This window comes from Panthera uncia, assembly GCF_023721935.1.
Source record: "Panthera uncia isolate 11264 chromosome A1 unlocalized genomic scaffold, Puncia_PCG_1.0 HiC_scaffold_17, whole genome shotgun sequence".
NCBI classification, from domain to species: domain Eukaryota; kingdom Metazoa; phylum Chordata; class Mammalia; order Carnivora; family Felidae; genus Panthera; species Panthera uncia.
This window is the reverse complement of record NW_026057577.1, coordinates 147583818-147605066: the sequence shown is the minus strand read 5'-3', so window position 1 is coordinate 147605066 and position 21249 is coordinate 147583818. Positions and strand designations below refer to the sequence as shown.

The window sequence follows — 21249 nt, the reverse complement described above, 5'->3', positions numbered from 1 at the left end:
GCCCGGCCCCACCGCACTGCCCCCCGCGTTGCTGACGGCGCTGGGGCCCGCGGCCGAGGGCGCCCGGCGCCTGCACAAGTCGCCGTCGCTGTCGTCGTCGTCGTCGTCCTCGTCCAACGCCGAGTCGGGCACCGAGAGCCCCGGCTGCTCGTCGTCGTCCTCGAGCAGCGCCTCGCTCGGCCGGGCGGGCGGCGGCCGCGGCGGCGGCGCCTTCTTCCACTTCGCCGACGGCCCGCCGAGCGCCCCGGGCGCGGCCAACGGGCACCCGGGGCCGCGCGGTCCCGCGCCCGCCGGCTCCCCGCCGCAGCACCAGTTCCACCCGGGCCGCCGGAAACGCGAGAACAAGGCCAGCACCTACGGCCTCAACTACCTGCTGTCGGGCAGCCGCGCGGCCGCGCTGAGCGGAGGGGGCGGCCCCGGGCCCCAGGCGCCGCGGCCCGGCACGCCGTGGAAGAGCCGCGCGTACAGCCCGGGCATCCAGGGGTGAGTGCGGAGCCGGCGGGGACCGGGGCTGGGGGGGAGGGGAGAGGAGGGCAGGGGGGCCCGCTTTGTCCGGAGGGTGGCTGTGGGAGGCCCGGGTTCCACTCTGTGCCCCGAGGTGTTTAGTTCTATTAACAATTAAATTCCTCTTGTAAACGAGGGCTCTGCTCGGGCCCTAAAACTGACAAGCGCGAGGAAGGGGCCCCCGAACCCGACTTGTGCAGAGGTTTTCCTTTTCAGCCTCTTGAGTGCCCCTGGAAGGGGGTACGGATACGTCTTTCGTCCTCTCCCCAACCCATGTTAGGTACCCTTGGTCAAAGCGGGGTGCGTGCAGATAGCTGTGGAGTTTTACGTCAGTTGCAGACGGTGTCAGCATTGCCAGGAACTTGAATCAAGTTGAAGGCAAATACTGGTTAAATACTAACTTTTTTTCCCGAGAAAATCCTTTTGAGGGATGATTGGTTTCTTTGGTAGTGATACAATTTAACCAACAGTGAGTTTAGAAGTGACTTTTTTGGATAAGGACTTGCCTGTTGTGATTTAATTTTATGCAGAAAATAACATAAAAGTTCTTTTGTAGTTTTTAAAAGCCAGTTAATAGCATTTGAGGGGAATAAAAACATTTGTAGCACATATTCTTTGGAAGATGCCATCTTTACTTGAAATATTTTCTTCTCAGCCTGGAGAGGAGGAGAAGTTCTAAGTTTAGTGCAATTACAGATGGCAAGGTCTGGTTAAAAACAAACAAACAAGCAAAAAACAAAAAACAGCGTGGGCCGGGGTGGGAGTGTGGGTTGAAGCAGTCCCAGGTGAGGCTGCTCAGGTGGGAACACCACTTACCCTGCTCCTTTGCCTTCCTGTGCTCTTCTGAGCACCTAGAAATGAAGTATTTGTACCTAAGTTTTATGTCAGTATTTCGAGACTTAACTCATCAACTTTCCTTGCACATCACATCCTGATTTAAAAAGGCGCTCAGTCAAGGATCTTCTAGGCTGTTAGGGTATTCACAAATATTAGAGTTCTATAAATCTTGCAATTGCTAGATACTGAGGCTGCTTCTTAAGAAATTCTCTCTTTTCTTGCTTCTTTTTTAACATATCTGTTCCTTCAAGTTGGAAGACACTTAAGCTGGTGCTCCTTTAAGGTCTGTGAGGTGCCCACGGTAAAAGCTCCATGCCCCGCAGCCTGTTTCGCCTGGTTGGGGTTAGAAGTGTTACTTTCGTAAATTGGCCGAAGCCGGAGCATGCGCCTCAGCCCCGAGTAGGAGCCGTTGGGGAGCTGTCCAAGAAGAGGTGTCCCGCACTGGGTTCTTGACGTTGGCCTTTGACCTGAGTTGGTGGGCTGGGGTTGGGGACAGGAGCCACAGGCTTCCAGCCTGTGCTGTCGCTGGAACCGACCCCGTGCCTTAGCCCCAGGCAAGTAGGAAGACGCGTGTTTTTCACTGGGAGAGCATTTGGGGGCCCGGACAGTCCCAAGTCCCGCGTCTTCCTTCCGTGAGCTTCTAGCGCTGCTGGCACCAGGCCCTCCTGCAAATTTCTCAGGCCCCAGAACCCCTTTCCTCACCTCTCGGTTTCCAGTGAGCTGCAGTACGTACGTTGGTGTTGCTTTTCTTTACAAACGAGCCCACTGTGTACCGGGTTCTTTGCTAGGATCTGGGGGCAGGGTCGGCCTGGGAGACCCCCGTCTCTAGATCCTGACTCTGAAACCAGGCCCTCCGTGAGTGCCGCTGGCCAGCACACAGCAGTACGGTCTGTCCAGGCGTGCGGGTCCTCCTCCTCGTCTGTGTCCCCAGTGTTGTCTTCCAGTAGACCCTCTGCGCCTTCTTCTCTGTACCCTTTGCAGAGCGGTCCCCTCTCCTCGAGATTGCTCCAGCGGCCCGTGGTCATCTGACAGGCACTTGCTGGCCTCTGGGCCTCTCCCAGGACTGCCAGTGGGATAATGGCCTCTGTCAGCAGCTTTGGTCAGCTCCCATCCGCGTAGAATCGGGTGATGGCACCTCCCGCGTCCTCAGCCTGAGCCCTCAGCGTGCCTCCCAGGCCCTGCTGCTCGGTGCCCTGTCTGGGGGCCTGCTGACGGTCCTGCCCCTTCACCCCTGCTGGCCCTGTTGGACCTGTGCAGAGGCCACGTGTAGGGTTGAAGAGTAGGCCCCGGAGCCCCCGGGAACTCTGCATTCTGACTTACCTAAACGGGAGCCACTGCAGCAACGCGTGTGGTCACGCTCCCGTTTTCTGTTTTGCTGGCCCCCCTTCCTTGCCTGCCTCTGTGGGTCGCGTGCCCCACTCTGGGTCTCCCCGCTTCCTGCCATCTGTGCCTGGAGGACGACCCTGTGGGATTGCCTGCCAGGCGCCTGGGAGGGCCGGTGCCCCTGCTTGCTCTGCTACTCTGCACGCTTCCAGCAGACCCCGTTTCAGGAGGGACAGAGGAGAGGAATGGCAAACCTCGGGAGCACTTGAGCTGTGCCTGCAGCGAGGTTTCTGCCGAGGCCCGCTGGGCCTACGCGACAGAACTTTTTGGCATCGAGAGGTAGCACTGGTCGAGAACTTGGCTCTGGGCACCGGCTTCCTCCAGGCGACGAGGAAGGTCACCACGACGTGGTTCTTCTGTAGCTTAGAAAGAGAGCCCTCGGCCTGGTCAGTAGCAAGGAGCCTTGGTGATGAGAAGCTGCTCAGGCTTCCTGTGAGTTCCCAGGACAGGCATTGCTGGAAAGATCGTGTCTGTGGCCCCGAGAACGGGTGAGCAGGAGCCCGGTGCTGAGAGAGCCAGAGTAGCATCAGCCAAGGCCATTTGGGCCTTTGCGTGGTAGCCCGTGTGGCAGGCAGCCTGCACTGCTCATTCCTTTCTGGGGAGGGGGCTCTGCCCTTAGGAACCTGACCTGGTGGCCCAGCCCTGGGGGGGTTGCCAGTCTGCTTTCCTCCTGGAGTGAGGTGAAGAAAGAGAGTGGAGGAGGGCACGGGGATCAGTACAGGAACTTCCGAAGCGGGGAAGGCAAAACGCTGGTTCCGGAGCGCTCCGGATGGCTCTAGTTCATGTTCTGCGTTTTGGCTGAACCGTCCAGCTTTTTGTTTTGGGAGCGGTGTGAGTTGTGCCCTCTACCCAGGCTTCTGACTCGGAGATGCAGGTGTGTGTGGACAGGCTCACGGGCCCTGCGCATCCCAGCCTCTGCCCCTGCCCCTTCCCTTTCCCCATGCCCTCCCCTCCTCACACCCGGCCCAGCAGTGCGTTGTTACGTTGCCCGGCTTGGTCCTGAATCCTTCAGAAACCTCCTCGAAGGCGAAGAGAAGGCCCGGGTGAGAGGGCGGGAGTGTGGACCGCAGAACTTGGCCGTGTCCTGACAGGTGCCCTGGGAAGTCCCGGGAAGAGCACAGGGGAACGAGGCACAGCCTCCGGCTCCTGGCAGGCACCGCCCAGGCTTCCCAAAGGCTTTGGCCCTCGGCAGGTCTTCTCTGGCGTGCCTCGCTCGGGCCACATCCTCTCTGCGGGGTCCTCGGCAATGTTTAATTTTTTGATATCTATTCAGAGAAAAACAGCTCTCGATCTGAAGTTGGTGAGGGACGGACACATGTCGCTCAGAGGACGTGGTCGCCACGCTGGCCTTGTTACTCCACGTGCTCTCTTCGCTCTGTTCTGAGAGCCAGCCTGGAGGCGCGCCCGGCATCCCTCGTCCCCCTCTGTGCTTGCAGCCTGACTTGGCATGCCGAATGTAGTGCCCGGCACTCCCTCCCGCAGCATGGCCCTGCGGGGACCCGGTGGGAGGGCACAGGTGAGACCCGCGGGGCCGCCGCAGACCCTAGCGTGCCTTGCCCGCACACCCCGAGCGACGCATGGCAGAGCTTAGTGCAAGACCTTCCTCAGAAGGTGATGGGTGCGTGGGGGGCCTCAGTGGCTCAGTTGCTTAAGCATTTGATTTTGATTTGATTTTCTTGATTTTGGCTCAGGTCATGATCTCAGGGTTCCTGGGTTCGAGCCCCATGTCAGGCTGTGCGCTGACAGCGTGGAGCCTGCTTGGGATTGTCTCTCGCGCCCTCTGCCCCCCCCCCCCCCCCCCCCCATAAATAAAGTTAACAAAAATTTTTAGAAAGTGATGGGGGTGCACATGGGCCTCCCTTCCTCATGCTTGTCCCCTGTGACCCCAAAAGTGTAGGGCCATAGATGGAAATAGGAGCGACCACATGGTGCACACGTTTCTGCTGCACCGGCCACATGAGATGAGCCCCCACCCCGGGATTCCTCCCCGCTTGGTAATAGCATCGCCTGGTCCAGCCCATCCTGCTGGCGGCTGTCACTGCACAGTGATGTCGGGAAGCTCGTGCAGGGTGCCGCTCTGGTGAGGTTGGACACACTTCCACCTGCTCCCTGATAAATGCCCACGGGCAGGGTGAGGACTGCGGACACGGGAGAGGGGCACCCAGGAGGAGGCGGAGGGCAGGACGGGCGCCCCAGAGAAGGATGGGGCAGTCCCGTGGGACGATCGAGCTCACAAATGCTTCTGCAAAAATTGGCCTTGGTAACGCTCCTGCTGAGGACGTCTGAGTGGGGGAATGGGGACCCCGTGTTGCTGCTGTGAGCTTGTGACCAGAAAGCAATGACACAGTGCCGTTCGTGCCTTAGAAATAACGCGGCCTGGACTGAATGCCTTTGACGATGGTTTGTAAGTCAGTGTTTTAAAGTATCGGGTTCTCATAATTTTAAGGTTTGTACTTCAAGGTTAGGCCTGAAACCTCCTTTTGGTTGCTATTTGATAGGAAATTTGCGTTCCTGTTTTAAAGAGAGTCCCACACCTCCGATTGAAGGAGGGATGATCGTTATCCTTGGGAAATGGGATTTTCCATACCTTGGTATACTCTGGTATTGTTTAGGATCTGGGTTTTGAGTTATGCAATAAAAGCGGGTTGTGAAAAATACAACAAACCGAAACACCCTGTGATGCAGAGGTTGGGAAACCGGATTTCGACGCTGCCGCCACAACACAGGCTAACAGGTGAGGGGTAACTGCCTCGTGCTAACTACGTCCATAGGACATTGTGTAGCCGCAGTGCCACCTGGAAGCTGCTGCCGGCTGTGGCTCTGGAGAGGCCCCTCCAGAAGGCTCTGGGCGGCCCGTCAGGGGGTTCTCTTTTCGTAAGGCTGCTGAGGGAGCGGGGCGGCCGAATAAAGGCAGACAGGTGATCTTGGTAACGGGGACAGTTGCCCCCCGTGCAGGTATACGTCTCAAGTGGGGTGGTCCGGGGCGCATCTTCCCTACGGTGTGGGATTTGCCCTGCAAAGTAAGTGTCTTATTTTAAGAATCCCGTGCGCAGTGTTGTTTTTTTTCCTGTGTAACAAATGACCACAGACTTAGCGGCTTACGCCAGTACTCGTTTGCTGTGCCTCAGACTCTGCGTGTCAGAGGTGGGGATGCCTGGGCCGGGTTCTTGCTCAGGCTCTCCCCAGGCTGAAGGCAGACTGCTGTATTCTCAGCTGGAGCACAGGGACCTCTTGCAGACTTATTCCTGATACGGGCAGAATTCAGTTCCTTGCTGTTGTAGGACTGAGGTCCCCGATTCCTTACTAGCTGCCAGCTGGGGACCTATCTCAGCTCCTCGAAGCCATCTGCCTTCCTTGACGTGAGGTCCCTCCGTCTTCCGACTGGCAACAGTGCCTTGAATCTCTCTGGCCAGGTCTCTGCCCGCTGGAGGAAGCCCTGTGCTTCAAGGGCTCGTGTGCTCAGATCAGGCCCACCTAGGCGATTGTCTCTTTTCAGGGCACGTAATAATACAGTGGGACCACGGGAGTGATGGTGGTGTCGTCTTAGCCACAGGTTCTGGGGGTTGGGGCCCGGAATCTTCTGGAGGCCGACTGCCATGTGTGGAGGCGTGCTCCTGTAGGTAGACTTCCCTGCCTTAGGTGACAAGGAGGTTGTGGTTTTCTTTGCCAGCTCTTCTCTCCCTTGACTGGACTCCAGCCCATCATGATGACTCTGGTAGATTTCTGGTCCCTGTCCTCGGGCTTGGTTGTCACAACTGAACTCGGACAACCAGAGTGACTGGCTCTGAGTGCCTTTCCGTGCCTCTCTCACGTGAACTTCTCTTAAAATCTGTCATCAGAGAAAAGTGTACATGGAAGCTGTGTGACTGAACGCACAAGAGCTGTAGTGACTGACGGACCATTCAGGAGGCATCCTGCGTGGGCCCGCTTAGAAAAGCTGTCCTTCCTGCGGTGGGGTTGGGGGCGGGGGGTCAGGGGTGCTAGGTCATCCATCAAGCTGTCTCTGGAACTTCTAAATACATAGCAGTCCGTCTTTGCTTTGAGAAGACGCCACACCACTTAGACGGTGGCCCAAGTTCGTGGGGGTGACCCTGGCTTCAGAGCCCTGTGCCGCCTCCAGGCGGAGCATGAAAACCCCACACGGTGCTTCCCTGGTCCCTTCCTGCGATTCCCTCTGCTCTGACACTGCTGACCTCTGTCCTCCTGCAGCCCTGGGTCTCAGCCTGCCTTCCCAGTGCCAGTACCTGCTGGCAGCCACCGCCCAGTGAGCGCCTGGTGACTGAGGGAGGGAATGAATGGCAGGATCTGCCCGCTTAGGTGAACGGATGAGGAGGGGCAGGGCTGTATAGTTGAAGTCAAATGCTGAAGGTAACTCGTATGGTTTGTCTTAGAACTTTTGAAGATTTGATGGCCACCCTGAAGTTGTATTAATGCAGAACATTAAAATAAAATTGATTGCAGTTTATCTGCTCGTCATCCCAAAGAGCGTGGTTAAACCAGTTTAATACCTTGCAACGTAGAACACAAAGCAGAAAGCTTTAAAAAAAAATCCTGTATTTGAAAGGCATCCATTTAGATTTAGCCAGTTTCTCTTTGTTATTGTAAAATTAATACCTAACCCTGAAAAGTTAGGAAACACTAAGAGTATAAAGACAGCTTGCCCATCCTTCGGCCACCTGGCACGTGCCCGGTGATCAACGTAGGGGTCCTGAGCTCCTGAGGCCTGCTTCCCGTGTGCCGGTGGCCGGTGGCGAGGCAGGGCTGGGTCTCCAGGCTCAGCAGGCCTCTGCACAGGTTAGCCACTGACAGGGCAGCCTCGATGGCAGTGTCTCGGAGGTGCCCAGGTTCCCGTGCAAGGAATGTCTTTCACTGTTGGCGACGTGCCTTTTTATGGTGGGTCTGTGCTCGTTTTTAATTCCTAAACCAGCCGCTCCGTGGAACCGTTTAGGCTCCCCTGTGGTTTAAGACTGGAGTTCATTTCCCAAGTGATAACGTGTGGATGTAGGTAGTTTTTATCTTTCCATGTGTGATCCTCCTGTTTCTGCGATCCCGTGGATCCGAAGGAGTGGCTGGGATGCAGGAGTCCAAGGGAAACGCAGAATCACATCGTTTCCTTCTTGCTTTGAACCTTTTGGCGGGAGTCTGTCTCCCACCACCGAGGCGGGCCTGTGGCCTGGAGCTCAGTTAGCCTGCGTCCCGCACCCCAGGGCCTCGTTCCCAGGTCGGGTTTTGACCGCTGAGCCTCAGTTTCCCCATTTCTGAAGTGCAGTCTGCCACATCGCCCTGGCAGGACGGACCGAATAAAAGGGCCTTGGAAGAGCCATGTGAGCTGTCACGTGGAAGACGGGGACGGCCGCTGCTTCCCTCCCGTTTTCTTCTCTCTGAGGAAATGGAAACCAAAAATTAGGTGGTGCTTGTTGCCAACTGGACAGAAAACGCCTTTCGCTCCGGGTTTGAAAATACAAGTTCCCCGCTCCGGCCAAAGCCTTTCTCGGAGAAATTGCTGAAGCCTGAAGTTCCAAGTCCTCCGGGGCCCCTGCCATGCTGTGAAGACGCTTCTTCTCCCTTTGAAGGAATTCTTCTCCGAGTTTAAAAATTTAAACTGTGCCTAAGTAATGCGTTCTGCAGTTTTTAAATAAGCGTCTTTCCGGAGCTTTAAGGGCACTCCTGATCCCTTAGGTCTGTCTCCGCATGTCACCTGTTTGAAGTCCTTGAGGGTTTTTTGTCCTGTGCGTGCGGTAGGAGTGGCTGTTGTGTTATTTCTGTGAGCTCCTTGCAGCTTCTAACTTCCGTTCTGGTGTGGTGGTGCACACAGCAGGAAGGGGCAGGGAACTTGCGACTTAGAGCAGACTGTCCGGCGGGATGTTCTGGGAAGATGGAGGAGTTCTGTGTCTGTGTGGTCCAGTACGGTAGCCACCAGCCACGCGTGACCCTCGAGCACTTGCGGTGTGGCTGATGCAACTGTGGGACTGAGTTTTAGTTGCATTTGATTTTAATGAAAACTTAGATAGCCTTGTGTTTGGACGGCACCGGACTAGGGTAACTTTAGATTCTTTATTCGAAACACGAAGTTCGATTCAGTAGCCGCTGCCTAAACGAGCCCAAACCTGAACAACAGCAAAAGCTGTGGTGCTCGGCCGGTCCCCACTAGGAAAGCTCTAGAAATCGCGTTTCGGAATTCCTAGCGTATATCCTCTTCAAAGGGCTGCTGTTTCGGTGGCACACGGAGCCTGGGCTCCGTCCGTGGCAGGGCACCACACGGAACGACTGCGTGTGGCTCAGAGCGTCCAGTCTGGCCCGTGGGCGGTGGTGCCAAACCCCGTCTGCCGGGCGCGTGCCGGAACCTGGACGGTCCCGTCTTCCCTGTCACGCAGCGGCCACGGAGGCTCCGTGGGGCTCGGCTCTCTGCGTGAGCCTCCTCCCTGTGTTCTGAGAGCAGGCCCAGGAAATGGGAAATACCACCCCTGCCTTGCAGACAGAAAACTAACGCCTAGACAGGCGAACACGATCGTTCCAGTGTCGACGTCAGGAGCTGCAAGCAACGCTGAATGACGGAGACGTCTTCGTCTTCGCGGGCGACGGTTCGCTGCAGATCTGGCTCCAATGTGTCTGCTTTCCTGAAGAGCAAGTCGGCACGGGGGAGAGGGAGGGCGAGGTCCTCCTGCGAGGGCCGTGAGACACGGCAGATGATGACAAAGATGCTGTGGGGGAGGCCCAGGGACAGGGAGCCAGTCCTGCGGCCCTGGGAGCTGCGGTTCCTGCCTTCTGCAGACATTCCAGAACCGACCTGGAGGGAGCAGGACTCCTCCCATCTGGAGCTTCCTGACGAGCTGCCCTCTAGGAAAAGTGGAGCCTGTGATGAGTTGCCGTTTTAGCTGAACACAACTGAAGGCCAAGAGCAGGACCCGTGAGCGTTTTTGGACCGCCTCCTCCTGGTTCTTCTTGATAAGAGCTCATTTTATTATTTATTTATTTATTTATTTTTAACGTTTATTTATTTTTGAGACAGAGAGAGACAGAGCATGAGCGGGGGAGGGGCAGAGAGAGAGGGAGACACAGAATCGGAAACGGGCTGCAGGCTCCGAGCGGTCGGCACAGAGCCCGACGCGGGGCTCGAACTCACGGACCGCGAGATCGTGACCTGAGCCGAAGTCGGACGCTTAACCGACCGAGCCACCCAGGCGCCCCATGACAAGAGCTCATTTTAAAGAGAGAATAAGCTTTAGTAGATGAGGCACCTTGTCCAGGGTGCACCTAGAAAACCAGAAGAGCTGCAGCCCCATGGCGGGCCCGCTTGACCACAGAGCCCCCGGGCCTCCCCACTGCCCCTCCGGGAGCAGAACTGGTGTGCTCGGGTTAGGAGCCAGATGAGAGGACTTGGTGAATTGGCAGAGAAGGGAGCCATAGGGCAACGCAGTAAATTATCTTGGTTATAGACATCGTCTCTAAGTTTAAGCAGAGATTTCTAAAACTTGAAGGACAACTCTGAGTGATCCAAAATACAGAAGAGGATACCTTACATGGTTTGTGAAATGCAGACATCCCGAGGTCTTGCTATAAGTGAGCTCCTGGGAAAAAGCTGATGATGAGTCTGTCTAGAGAGTCTGTGGCTCTATCAGAGACCGACTCACAAGAGATGCAAGGTCTGCACACAAGCACAACATAAACAAGAGCATGGAACGGAGACCAGTTCCAGGTGAGAATTTGTCACAGGTTAAGGTTTGGAATGAACTGAAGCTTGCAAAATTGGTAAGAGTGAAGATGGCCTTTTAGGATTGTGTTTGGGTAAAGACGGGCAGAAGTGAGAAGCTTGTGGTTGGGGAAGATGGCTCACTGTTCTCCAGTCTTCCTTCGCAGGCGAGCACTTCAGTCTTCCCTTTGCTCCCGTCTAGCCAATGGCCTACAGCACCTGTCACTGTAATGATCATCACCGGCCCTGTTGCCTCTCAGCCCTTTGTGTAGCGGCTCCTGTGGCCCTCGGCCAGGAGAGGAGGCTGTGGCTCCGGGCAGGGCGGCCCCTGGCTCACACAGCTGGCAGGTGCCATGCTGGTTTTGGGTCCCAGACAGTCTGAGTCCACAGTGCATCGTGTCAACCACTAGACGCGCAGAGCAAAGAGGGAATTGTTCGAAGAGGTCCAGCAGTAGGAAGAAAATGACGACGTCAGATTCCGGTCTCTTGGCTTGCAGGTGGCAGCATGAAGTTCTGCCCAGGCTCTGAACGATGCAGGGACCCCGAAGGTGGGCTTCTGTGCCTTGATCGCCCCAGAAGGAGCCCGAAGTAGTTTCAGACAAACCGAGTGTGGGGTCCTGGTGCCGTCACCCGGCATTTCGAAGTGACTCCTGTAAGCGGCCAGTGATGCCACTGCCACATGTGATGCTGTGCCTCTTACAGTCTGTGTGCTGATTGCTTTTTTTCTTTTTGATATTTTTTTATCGTGTATTTTTGAGAGAGACAGAGCACGAGTTGGGTAGGGGCAGAGAGAGAGAGAGAGACACACACACAGAATCCGAAGCAGGCTCCAGGCTCTGAACTGTCAGCACAGAGCCCGGCACAGGGCTTGAACTCAGGGACCATGAGATCATGAGCTGAGCCGAAGTTGGATGCCCAACCGACTGAGCCACCCAGGTGCCCCTGTGCCCTAATCGCTTTAGAGAGCGTTTCCAAGAGTGCTTTCTGCTGATTTTTAAATAAGTGTATTATTTTATTAAATGGATTTGTGTGTGTGTGTGTGTGTGTGTGTGTGTGTGTGTGTGTGTGTTTTCTTAAAAAAAAGAAAGCTTAAAAATCATTACTTTCACCACCTGGAGAAAAGCAAAGTGCAGTTAGGTGACTGCCTTTGGGGACCTGTCTCTCTGAGCCCACGCACGGGTGGACACGTGGATTGACCAACAGAAATAGTTGCATTGCCATTCACGTCTCTTTAAATACTCTCACTACATTATCAATTCTGCCTGAAAGTGAAAGTAATGTTGAGCACCAGATAGGAATACTCGCTTCTGAGAGGCATTGTGAAGACTGAATCACGTCCCCCTTGAATTCCCACATTGTCGAAGCTCCAAGCTCCAAACCCCAGTGTGGTGGTATTTGGGGAAGGGGCCCTTGAGGGGGTGATGAGGTTGAGATGAGGTCACGAGGGTGGGGGTCTCACCCTGGGATTGGCGCCTGGGAGACAAGAGGCCAGAGAGCTCCGAGGCCCTGTCCGTGAGAAGGCAGCCGTGTGCACCCCGGGAAAAGGGCTCTCGCCGGAACCTGCCCACGCCGGCGCCCTGATCTTGGACTTGCAGCCTCCAGGACTGTGAGAAATACATTTCTCTTGTTGAAATTGCCTGGTCTGTGGTGTCCTCTTACGGCAGCCTGAGCAGACTAAAAGAGCCCTTTTATACATCTTTACCTCCTGATTTGCATTACATTATTTGTCATCATGAGTTAAGCGTTTGTATTTTGTTCTGTAATTATAATCGCTACCATTTACTGAGCCTTTACTGAGTGCCAGATCCTATTCTAAGTACTTCGTCTGGATTCATTAAATCTTCGTGACAGTGACGTGGGGGGGGGGGGGGGGGTGGGCACCGTGCGCATCCTCGTGTCTCACGTGGAACAGCGCAGGGCCCCGTGAGGTCTCCCAGCTGGAAAGCAGCAGGGCCTCTGACCCCAGGCCTTCTGGGTGCCTGGTGACTCTGCAGTGCTGCCTGGACACCGGAAACCACAGTTTACAATCGATTAGTCTTGGTTTTGTGTTTATGTCAACTCGGTGCTCACCACCAGGACTCTTACGGGGTTCCTGAAGATCTCCGAGTTCTCGGCGGGGTCGCTGTTTCCAGTGGGCCTCACCGAGGGTGCGGCTTCGCTGGCAGAGCCCTCAGGAGCCGTGCCTTCTCGCCTTCAGGTGCTGTCGTCGGCGTCGCAGGAGCAGACCCTGCTCCTCTGGCCGTGACCCTGGCCTCGCTCTGCTCCGGCCGGGGCGCCCCTGGTCCTCGCACCGAGCTCCGCTGAGCACCGGGGGCCCCCGGCAGCCCTTGCGCGTACTCAGCAGCTCTCCACGCAGAAGCCTCTGGTGTCTCTCTGGTATGTGCCTGCGCTCAGGTCTCTAAAGGGGAGCTCACTGGGGCCACGTTCCCGGAGGCCCGCTGCGGGCCCCGGTGCCAGTCTCCCTGCCTCATCCTGGGCGTGTGTCTGACTGTGGGTGCTGTCCGAGATCGGAGGCAGGCCGGACTCCCCCGTGGGTGAGGGTGGTTCGCGTCGGTCAGTTTGTCAGTCGCCTGTCCCAAGCCTTCCCCTCGCCTAGGCACGGTCCTCTGTGCAGCGGCTGTCCCAGCGTCGGTCGCTCCCGCACAGCGGGCTCTGCCCTCACTTTAGGGAGACCGGCTGTGCCGCGAACGCCTCGTCCTCCTGTTAACGGGGTGTCTTTTCCCCCCCGGAACCTTTTCCCCTCGGATGACTGCAGTCATTTCCTTCTACCCTGCGCTCGTCTTGTGGAACGAGGCTCCTGTTGCTTCGGCTCCCAGTCTGTGTGCTTAGCACTGACCACTCCCTCCCCTCACTCTGCTGTTTGTCAGCAGAAGTCGGGTAACCCCGACTTCCTGGGCACGTTCTTACCGAGGTTTCTTCTCTGTGGAACCAGGCACCAGAGCACACTTGTCCTGATCTCTGCTTGTGCCTGCTTCCCGACTGACTTCCTTGCTTCCGTGGCGTACTGGGTTCCTCTCTTTCCTTTGTGTTGTGTTTCATTTCGTTTCTTTTAGCTTTTCTTTTCGCTGTGTTCTGTTTCTTTTCTCTTTTCTCTTCCTCCCCCCCCCCCCCCCCCCCCCCGGCCCCCTTTTTGACCCCCTGGCACAAGTGTGTTCCTGCTGTACCCTTCCCATCTCACTGAGCAGCTTCAGCTCAGGCTTGAAAGGCCGTGTCCGAGGCCGGCCTCTCCGGGACCTAGCAGCCTTGCGGGTCTAGAGGAGAGGCTTGGGGGACTGGGCGGGCACCCTTGTGGGGGCTGGAGTCTTCCTGAATGACTCCGGCTTCTGCAGGCCTCTTGGGCCCTCTTCCTTCTGGCCACGGGGTGTCTTCACATGCCCGCAGTCTTGTTTGCTCGGGAGTCAGCCCAGGGGAGCTGCCCGTGTGTCCCGGGCTTGGGCTTCCTCCACTTCCCCAGGCCTCCCGAGTTCACCCTTGCCGTGGGGACCCTGCCGCACGTCCTTCTCCCGGAACGCTGTCCCCTGAGCTGCGGGGTCTGGCTGCTGCTGGCCCTGCGAGCCCAGCACCGGCCCCGGCCCCTCGGCACTCAGCCTCCGGCAGCACGGGCACGGCCGGGCTGTGCGTGTGGTTATTGCCTCCCCTCTCCGCGTCGCCCTCTCCGCGTCGCCCTCTCCGCTCTCCCAGACTTTGAGCAAGGGCCTTACTTAACTTCGTCGTGCTGCCTACTCAGAGCCAGCAGCAGGGTAGTGCCTGCTGTCTCGCAGGTCTGCGGGAGGAAACTGGAGAGAGAGGACTTGCGTCTGCTTTCTGCCCTTCGTGTTGCCTGAAACCTTTGGATCCGTTAAGCCCTCCCCCTCCTCCTCTCCCCTCCCCAGCAATTTTCCAGTCCTGTTGTGCTTTTTCTTTTTTTTCTTTTTTTAATTTTTTTGAACGTTTATTTTTGAGACAGAGAGAGACAGAGCACGAGCGGGGGAGGGGCAGAGAGAGAGGGAGACACAGAATCGGAAACAGGCTCCAGGCTCTGAGCTGTGAGCACAGAGCCCGACGCGGGGCTCGAACTCACGGACCGCGAGATCGTGACCTGAGCCGAAGTCGGACGCTCAACCGACTGAGCCCCCCAGGCGCCCCTTGTTGTGCTTTTTCTTAAAAACGTTTTCAGTCCTCTTGGTGGGACCTTGGGAGGTTGCTGAGTGCTGAACCCTCTCCCGAGCCTTAAAGAGCTGTGGCCCGCGTGGGCCCCTGACAGTCGGTCCTGTAAACTGGGCGGGGGCAGTCGTGGCTGTCTGGACAGTATGCATACGGTAAGTGAGAGTCTCGGGAGCTTTTCTCCTTTGGGGAGCGGACGTTGAACTGTGACACACGTGGTACCGGACGTGGGCAGGTCCCCGGGAGGCGAACGCGCCAGCGTGTGGGGTGGACGGGGCTCGCGGCCCTGGCGCCGGGCAGGTGATGAGCGCCTGCCGTGTGCCTGTCTGGGGGGCCGCTTGGAACCGGATGTAGGCCTTACCCAGTGCCTTTCCGGTCTTGGTGACAGGGAAGGTGACCTCACGTCCTCCGTCAGGGGTGTCGGGACGACTTGTCTCCTTAGAACAGCACCGGCAGCGAGACTGTGCGTGCCTCTGGTCCTGCTGAGTGGTCAAGGCCAGGCAAGCAGCCGGTGGGGGTGGAGGTGGAGGTGGAGGGTGGGGGTCCCAGATTCTGCAGGAAGCACACGGGAGGGCGGCTGAGTGGGAGGCTCCAGGGAGCGCTTTGCACAGCGGGGGCAGAGGCCGCCGGGTGCTGACCGGCCTCAGCTCTTTGTGCAGGAGCGCAGCCCCGGTGCGGTGTTGAACTGCCGAGCCTCCCGTCGGACGGGGTGATGCTGGTGGTTACCCGGGTCGCGCTCAGGAAACGTGTCCCGCGATGCCTGCACAGAGCAAGCCGGTGGCACATGTCAGCTGATGATACGCGTGTGGCCGGGGAGTTGTGGGGTTTTTCTCGCGAGTCCACGTGTAGCCTTCGGACCTCCCTCCACACGCAGCCCTGGGGCAGCAGTGCGTTTGATGAGCTGGCCCAGCAGAGCGGGCCTGTCAGCCGTGCCCGGTGTGGGGTGGCCAGAGAGCCTCGCACACGTCTCCTCTGGGTTCATCCTTCGGCACCTGCGGAGGATTTTCTGGGATCGTGAGGGTAGTGTTTCCAGGAGCCCCGACCTTGGGTGGGCGTTGCGGGGCGGGGGGTGAACGCTGCGGTCCGCGGTAGCTTCCCGAACCAGTGGCTTGGCTGGCTCCAGAACCAGAACGTTAGCGATGAAGGGGCCTCGGAGCTGAGCGGGCGTGCAGTCTCCTCGAGAGTCGCGGCGCTGGGCACGGCTCTCCCGTGGGCTGACAGGGCCGGAGGACGCGCCCTTGCTGGTGTGTCCGAGACGTAGGGGCAGGAGACCAGGGTCTTAGAGAAGACTTACCACAGGCACAGGGATGTCTGCCCTGGAACCTTCGGAGGTAGAGTGGTGTCAGTTCACGAAGCTGATGCAATGGTTTTTGGTGGGTTATGGTTATGAGAGCAGTAATGTACTTGTTGAAGAGACCTGGACAATAGGGAAGAGAAGTCACCCATGATTTTCCTGCTGACACTCAAGCGTGTTTCTCTGCTGTTTTTAGTACTACTTTAAATACATTGCACAGGTGTCATTTTGTATTCGTTCAAATCTAATTCGCGATCAGTGCTTCCTCGGTCATTGGAAAGCTCTTTTAAACAATTTAAAAACATTATGTGGATGTATGTTATTTCCCGAGTAGAGTTATAGTCATGACTTTGCATTCTTTATAAAGGGACCCACGTTGCAGAAGTTTCTGCGCAGGTTTCTGTATGTCGGGTCACCTCCTGAGTGTGGCTTCCCAGCTTTGTGGCTAAATACTGAAGTTCAAACTACACAGCTCTGGGTCTGAGTCTCGGTTGCATGATCTTGGGCTGGTTACCACCTGCCTAACGAATAGTTTTCTCATTTGTAAAGAGAAGACAGTGTTTGCTTTCAGGACTGGGAGGCTCATGAAAATGCTGGTAACGTAGACAGTACTGTGTAGCATTCCGGAATATTAACGTTTTCAGACTCTTACTAAATCTTCCTCAAACGATGATTGTCTTCATGGAGGGTCGGGATCTCTGGAAAGAGGACAGAACATGTAGCTGTGTTCATTTCAAAAATGGTGCAGCAACTCGAGCTGGCAAACGGCTCGGGATCTGGGCTTTTAGACGCAGCCATACGGTTCCCCCTGAGCACCCTACAGGTGGCCACGGTGCTTGCTGATTGTGCCGTGGCTGCTGTGCAAGTCTTGGTGGCAATGGCCTGAGCCAGCGCAGGACAAAGCCAGCGTATGTGGCTCAGCAGAGTGCCTTCTTGGCCTCTCCTTGCCCCACAGCAGCTCTCCTAGCTGTGAGCTAGTCCTTAGACTTGTAGGTCGTGGATCGCACTGTGGGCTCCGTAGGGCACCAGTGTCAGGAGACTGAGCCCTTTGGTCGTTTTTGCCTCTGATGAGTTGTGGACGTGCTAATAAGCAAACGGGTTTTCTCCAGCTGGTACCCGTGGCATGGGATAGGTTCTCGGGGGTAATAATACAAAATGGTTCTGAGTAGCACTAACCCCACCACTGGACTTTCTATTGACTCAGCTTGTGAAATGCTGGGTTAGATTCACTCTGGTCTGTAGGAAGCTCCCGGGTGCCTCACTAGAGTTCTCTTTCTAGAAGCCATGTCAGAATATCCTTTCTTCTCTAGCAGTGAGTTCAGGAGAAATGCGTTAAATTAAGTTGTCATGGATTAATTATAAGCTTCTGGTATCTGAGTTCTTGCTTTCTGTTGTGAGGGGAAGAGAAGACTGCTGTGGATCTGTGGTGTCTGAGTGGCCCCAGGGCCTTTGCTTGGCATGTGCAGTGTGCTTGGGTTTGCTTTGCTAAGGCAGAAGAGGTTCATTTCCTTTGCTGGCCTTCAGCTTAGGTTCTGAAAGGCCCTCAGACATCTGCCTGCACCAGGACTCACTGTCGGCCGAACGATCCCAGGAGGGGTCTTGGACGGAAGGGGATAGAAAGCGCACTTTTATTGGGAGCTGAGTGTGCACGGGACCAGAGTTACAGCATTGATGATTCCAAAGCTGCAGCGCCCTTCTGACCTGGCTGTTTTGTGAATGCTAGCTGGGTTTAGCCTCTTCAACCTGGGTTGGCCGTGGCCTGCCCCACGGCAGCTGTGCCCTCCCAGCCCATCCTGCCTGCCCTCCCCCAGGGAGGTACCTCCTCTTCCTCTCTGTTGCTCTCGACCCCCTCCCTTTGTAGCAGCTTCCCAAGGGCCTCGCTCTTCCACTCACATGTTAAACCACGTGCAGGTCAGCTTTGTTCAAAGCCCTTCTGCGGAGAGACGGGTACACAGGTGGGTCTCTGGAGCGGGAGTGCTGGGGTGCAGGCCCTTCACGCAGGCTGACGGGAGCCTGGCGTGGAGCTGCCGCGCCAACGGCAGAAGTAGAGGAACGCCCTGGAAGCACTGGGTTCTGATCTGCAGTTCCGGTGGTTTCCTTCCACTTCTGAGCTTGTATTTTATTTTTTTTATTTTATTTTTTATTTTACTTTATATTTTATTTTATATTTTATTTTATTTTATCTTATTTTATTTATTTTATTTAATTTTATTTTATCTTATTTTATTTTATTTATTTTTAAAATTTTTTTAATGTTTATTTCTGAGACAGCAACAGAGCATGGTGGGGGAGGGGCAGAGAGAGAGAGGGAGACCCAGAATCCGAAGCGGGCTCCAGGCTCTGAGCTGTCAGCATACAGCCCGATGCGGGGCTCGAACCCACAGACTGTGAGATCATGACCTGAGCCAAAGTTGGTCACTCAACCGACTGAGCCACCCGGGCACCCCAGTGAGCTTGTATTTTAAAAAACAAATAAATTTTTGAAAGCCTTCTTCAAGGTTTTCTAAATACTTGGTGCAGATGTTAATTGCCTTGTAATATAATTAAAAATAAATAAAAATGATTCATAATTGGTTCATTAACCGTATCCGTAAATGGGTAATTTAAAGAGGATCATTCACCCCCGAAAATAGAAATGATTCAGCCTTTCCCTCGTGGAAGTCTGCACTTGCCGTTGGCTTAGCAGCCCATTCTTTTCAGTTCGGATCTGAGTCAGCACCTCCCTCTCTGCCGTGTGTGCAGTGGGGTGGAGTCTGAGTCCTTCGTCCCCCTGCAGGTTCATCGGCGCGTGCTTTAAAATGGACAGACTCCAGAGGTTAACTCCAGATGGTTTCATCAAGGCAGTGGTTTTGGCAAAAATGTCGACAGTGAACATGTGGAGTCAAGGGGAAGGAGCTCCAGTTTATGAGAAACCGCTGGCTTTTTAAGGCTTTTGAAAGGTTTTTTGTTTTGCTACAGTTTAAGTTCATGTATTTATTTTGAGAGAGAGCATTTGCTGGTGCGCAGTGGGGTGGGGGGTGGGGCAGAGAGTCCCACGCAGGCTCTGCGCTCAGCGCAGAGCCCGATGCAGGACTCAAGCCCAGGAGCTGTGGGATGGTGATCTGAGCCAAAATCAAGATTCAGACGCTTAACCGATGGAGCCGCTCAGGTGCTCTGACGCTGTTGGAAGGTTTTTTTTTTTTTTTTTCAACATTTTTTATTTATTTTTGGGACAGAGAGAGAGCATGAACGGGGGAGGGGCAGAGAGAGAGGGAGACACAGAATCGGAAACAGGCTCCAGGCTCCGAGCCATCAGCCCAGAGCCTGACGCGGGGCTCGAACTCACGGACCGCGAGATCGTGACCTGGCTGAAGTCGGACGCTTAACCGACTGCGCCACCCAGGCGCCCCTGTTGGAAGGTTTTAAGAAGAGCTGGAGGAAGTGGGGGAGAGGAGGGGATAAGTTAACAGCCGCACACAATTTCTGGTGTTTTCTATTGCATTTTCCTTTGTAATGGAAAGCGTGGTTCTCCCCCAGCATTTGGAATTGACCAGGCTCACGGGGCGTATGGTGAAGGTGAACTGGAACGCGTGGCTAACAGGACCGACAGGGACCATGGGGACCAGGGAGGGGTCTGGGAACCAGTGTTTAGGGTTTGAGACTTCAGTGAGCCAGGAACATCCACCCTGGTGGCCCTGTGGAGCACAGCTCGTATTTAGAGAGGCGGGTGTTGAAATCTGGGGGCTGCGTCCGAGGCCCTGTCCACGTTCGTTGGCATCCCTTTTCCCTTAAGGAGATGGTGACCAAACCCTCACCTCCGGCCATCGCTTTCCTTGGAAGAAACCGCGGGATTTGAAATCTAGGGGAACAGGCAAACCCACCTGTGCTTCCCGCCTCCCGGGCCAGCATCGTTACCTGTTCAGCACGTTTCCTTTGCCACTTTTCTTCCCGTGTGTCTTGCTTACAATATGTTTGATCATCTTCGCTTCTGGTCCCTGTGTCTTTGTGTCCGTTACCTGCTGCAGCACCCCTACCCGTCCTGCGTGGTGGGCACAGAGAAGCCACCTTTGGGTCACTTGGCAGAGGGTGCCGGGGCTGGGAGGGGGGTAAGAGCTGGCTCTGCCTGGGGCTGGGCACCAAGTCCTCCCCCGGGGGAGGGGGGTGCTCGCCCTGCAGCACCTTCAGAACCAGCCAGCCCTCCTCGCTGGCTTCGATGCAGATTAGACGAAGTTGGGAACCATGTAAGCCCGCCAGCTCAGCTTCTAAAATCAGACGTCCTCCCACAGTGGTCGTCTGTGTTCATCAGTAGCCCCAGGAGCTGCTAAATCAGATGTTTGGGTTTGCTAACCAAATAGTACATTTCACCCTCCAAGATAGCTCACGGAGTTGGGTTTCATAAATATTTACAGCAACCATACACCGGGTGCTAAGATAGATACCGAAACATTACTGATCTTCATATTTGGTACTAAAAGCAGAATTTGCAAAACCTGCTAGAAATTGAGCAGTCATTACCTTTTGAATGGGGTTGGACTCTTGGAAGAGAGCAAACTGTGGATGAGAAATGTCTTGTTTTTCAAAGAACTGTATTTTCTAATACCTAGTTTAAGAGTACGCTGGGAAATGGTGCTTCAGAAGTCGAGTACTTTCATGATTAAAACTGAAATTTACTGAAAACTCTGCCCTCACCATTCCTGTCTTTCTTAAAATACCAGAAAATGCATCGTTCAGGGCTCTCTGCAGCGAGTGCCCCGTGCAAAGGTGAGATCTTCCACATGGGATCTCAGAGAGCCCCCGACCCGAATGGGCCGGGCGCCTCGCTGGGGCACCTGCGTTCCACCGCCCAGAGACGCACCCGCTGCTCGCGGCCTCCTTTCCCACCGCGCCTGCCCAAATTGGTGACCCGCTTCCGAGGAGGCTGCGACGCCACCACTGAGCAGTCAGAAGAGCAGTGTCACGGCCCCCAGCAGCGCGTACACCTGGCTTCTCTGCTTAGTAGGAAGTTTGCGCTGCGCAGAGGCTCCCGGGTTTGCGCACGGCTCTGAGGCTGGAGAGTGCGGCGGGGAAGGCGTCACGTTCCTGGGGGTCCTTGCTGTTACTCTTGTTGCCTCCCCGGGACTGGACGCCTTGTGGTCAGCTTCTAGTTCCTGCATTTCCTTGGGTCCTGATGCCATTGTATGCAAAACCCTGACCCATTTGAAGTTGTTTTTGTGGGTCAGAAATATAAACTTCATATAGACAACTTCCTGGAGAGATCAGCTGACCCGAAAAAGATGCACCATTGTGAAGTGTACCACGAAGGAAGAAAAGTGTTTAATTTTAAAATTGATCTGATGCCCGGGCGTTGATTGAAAACTGCATCCCAGTTCCAGGCATGTTAGAACGTTGGGGGAAAAGAGTGCCTTCCAGTGAGACGGGA

General features: G+C 55.6%; 1 protein-coding gene across 1 annotated transcript in view; it reads left to right on the top strand.

Moving 5' to 3' along the window:
• TENT4A (terminal nucleotidyltransferase 4A) overlaps positions 1-21249 on the top strand; it is a 47256-nt gene that overhangs the window by 1024 nt on the left and 24983 nt on the right. Inside the window, exon 3 of the mRNA XM_049648927.1 lies at positions 2-483. Coding sequence (XP_049504884.1) covers positions 2-483 — 482 coding nt within the window. The remainder of the gene's footprint in view (position 1; positions 484-21249) is intronic.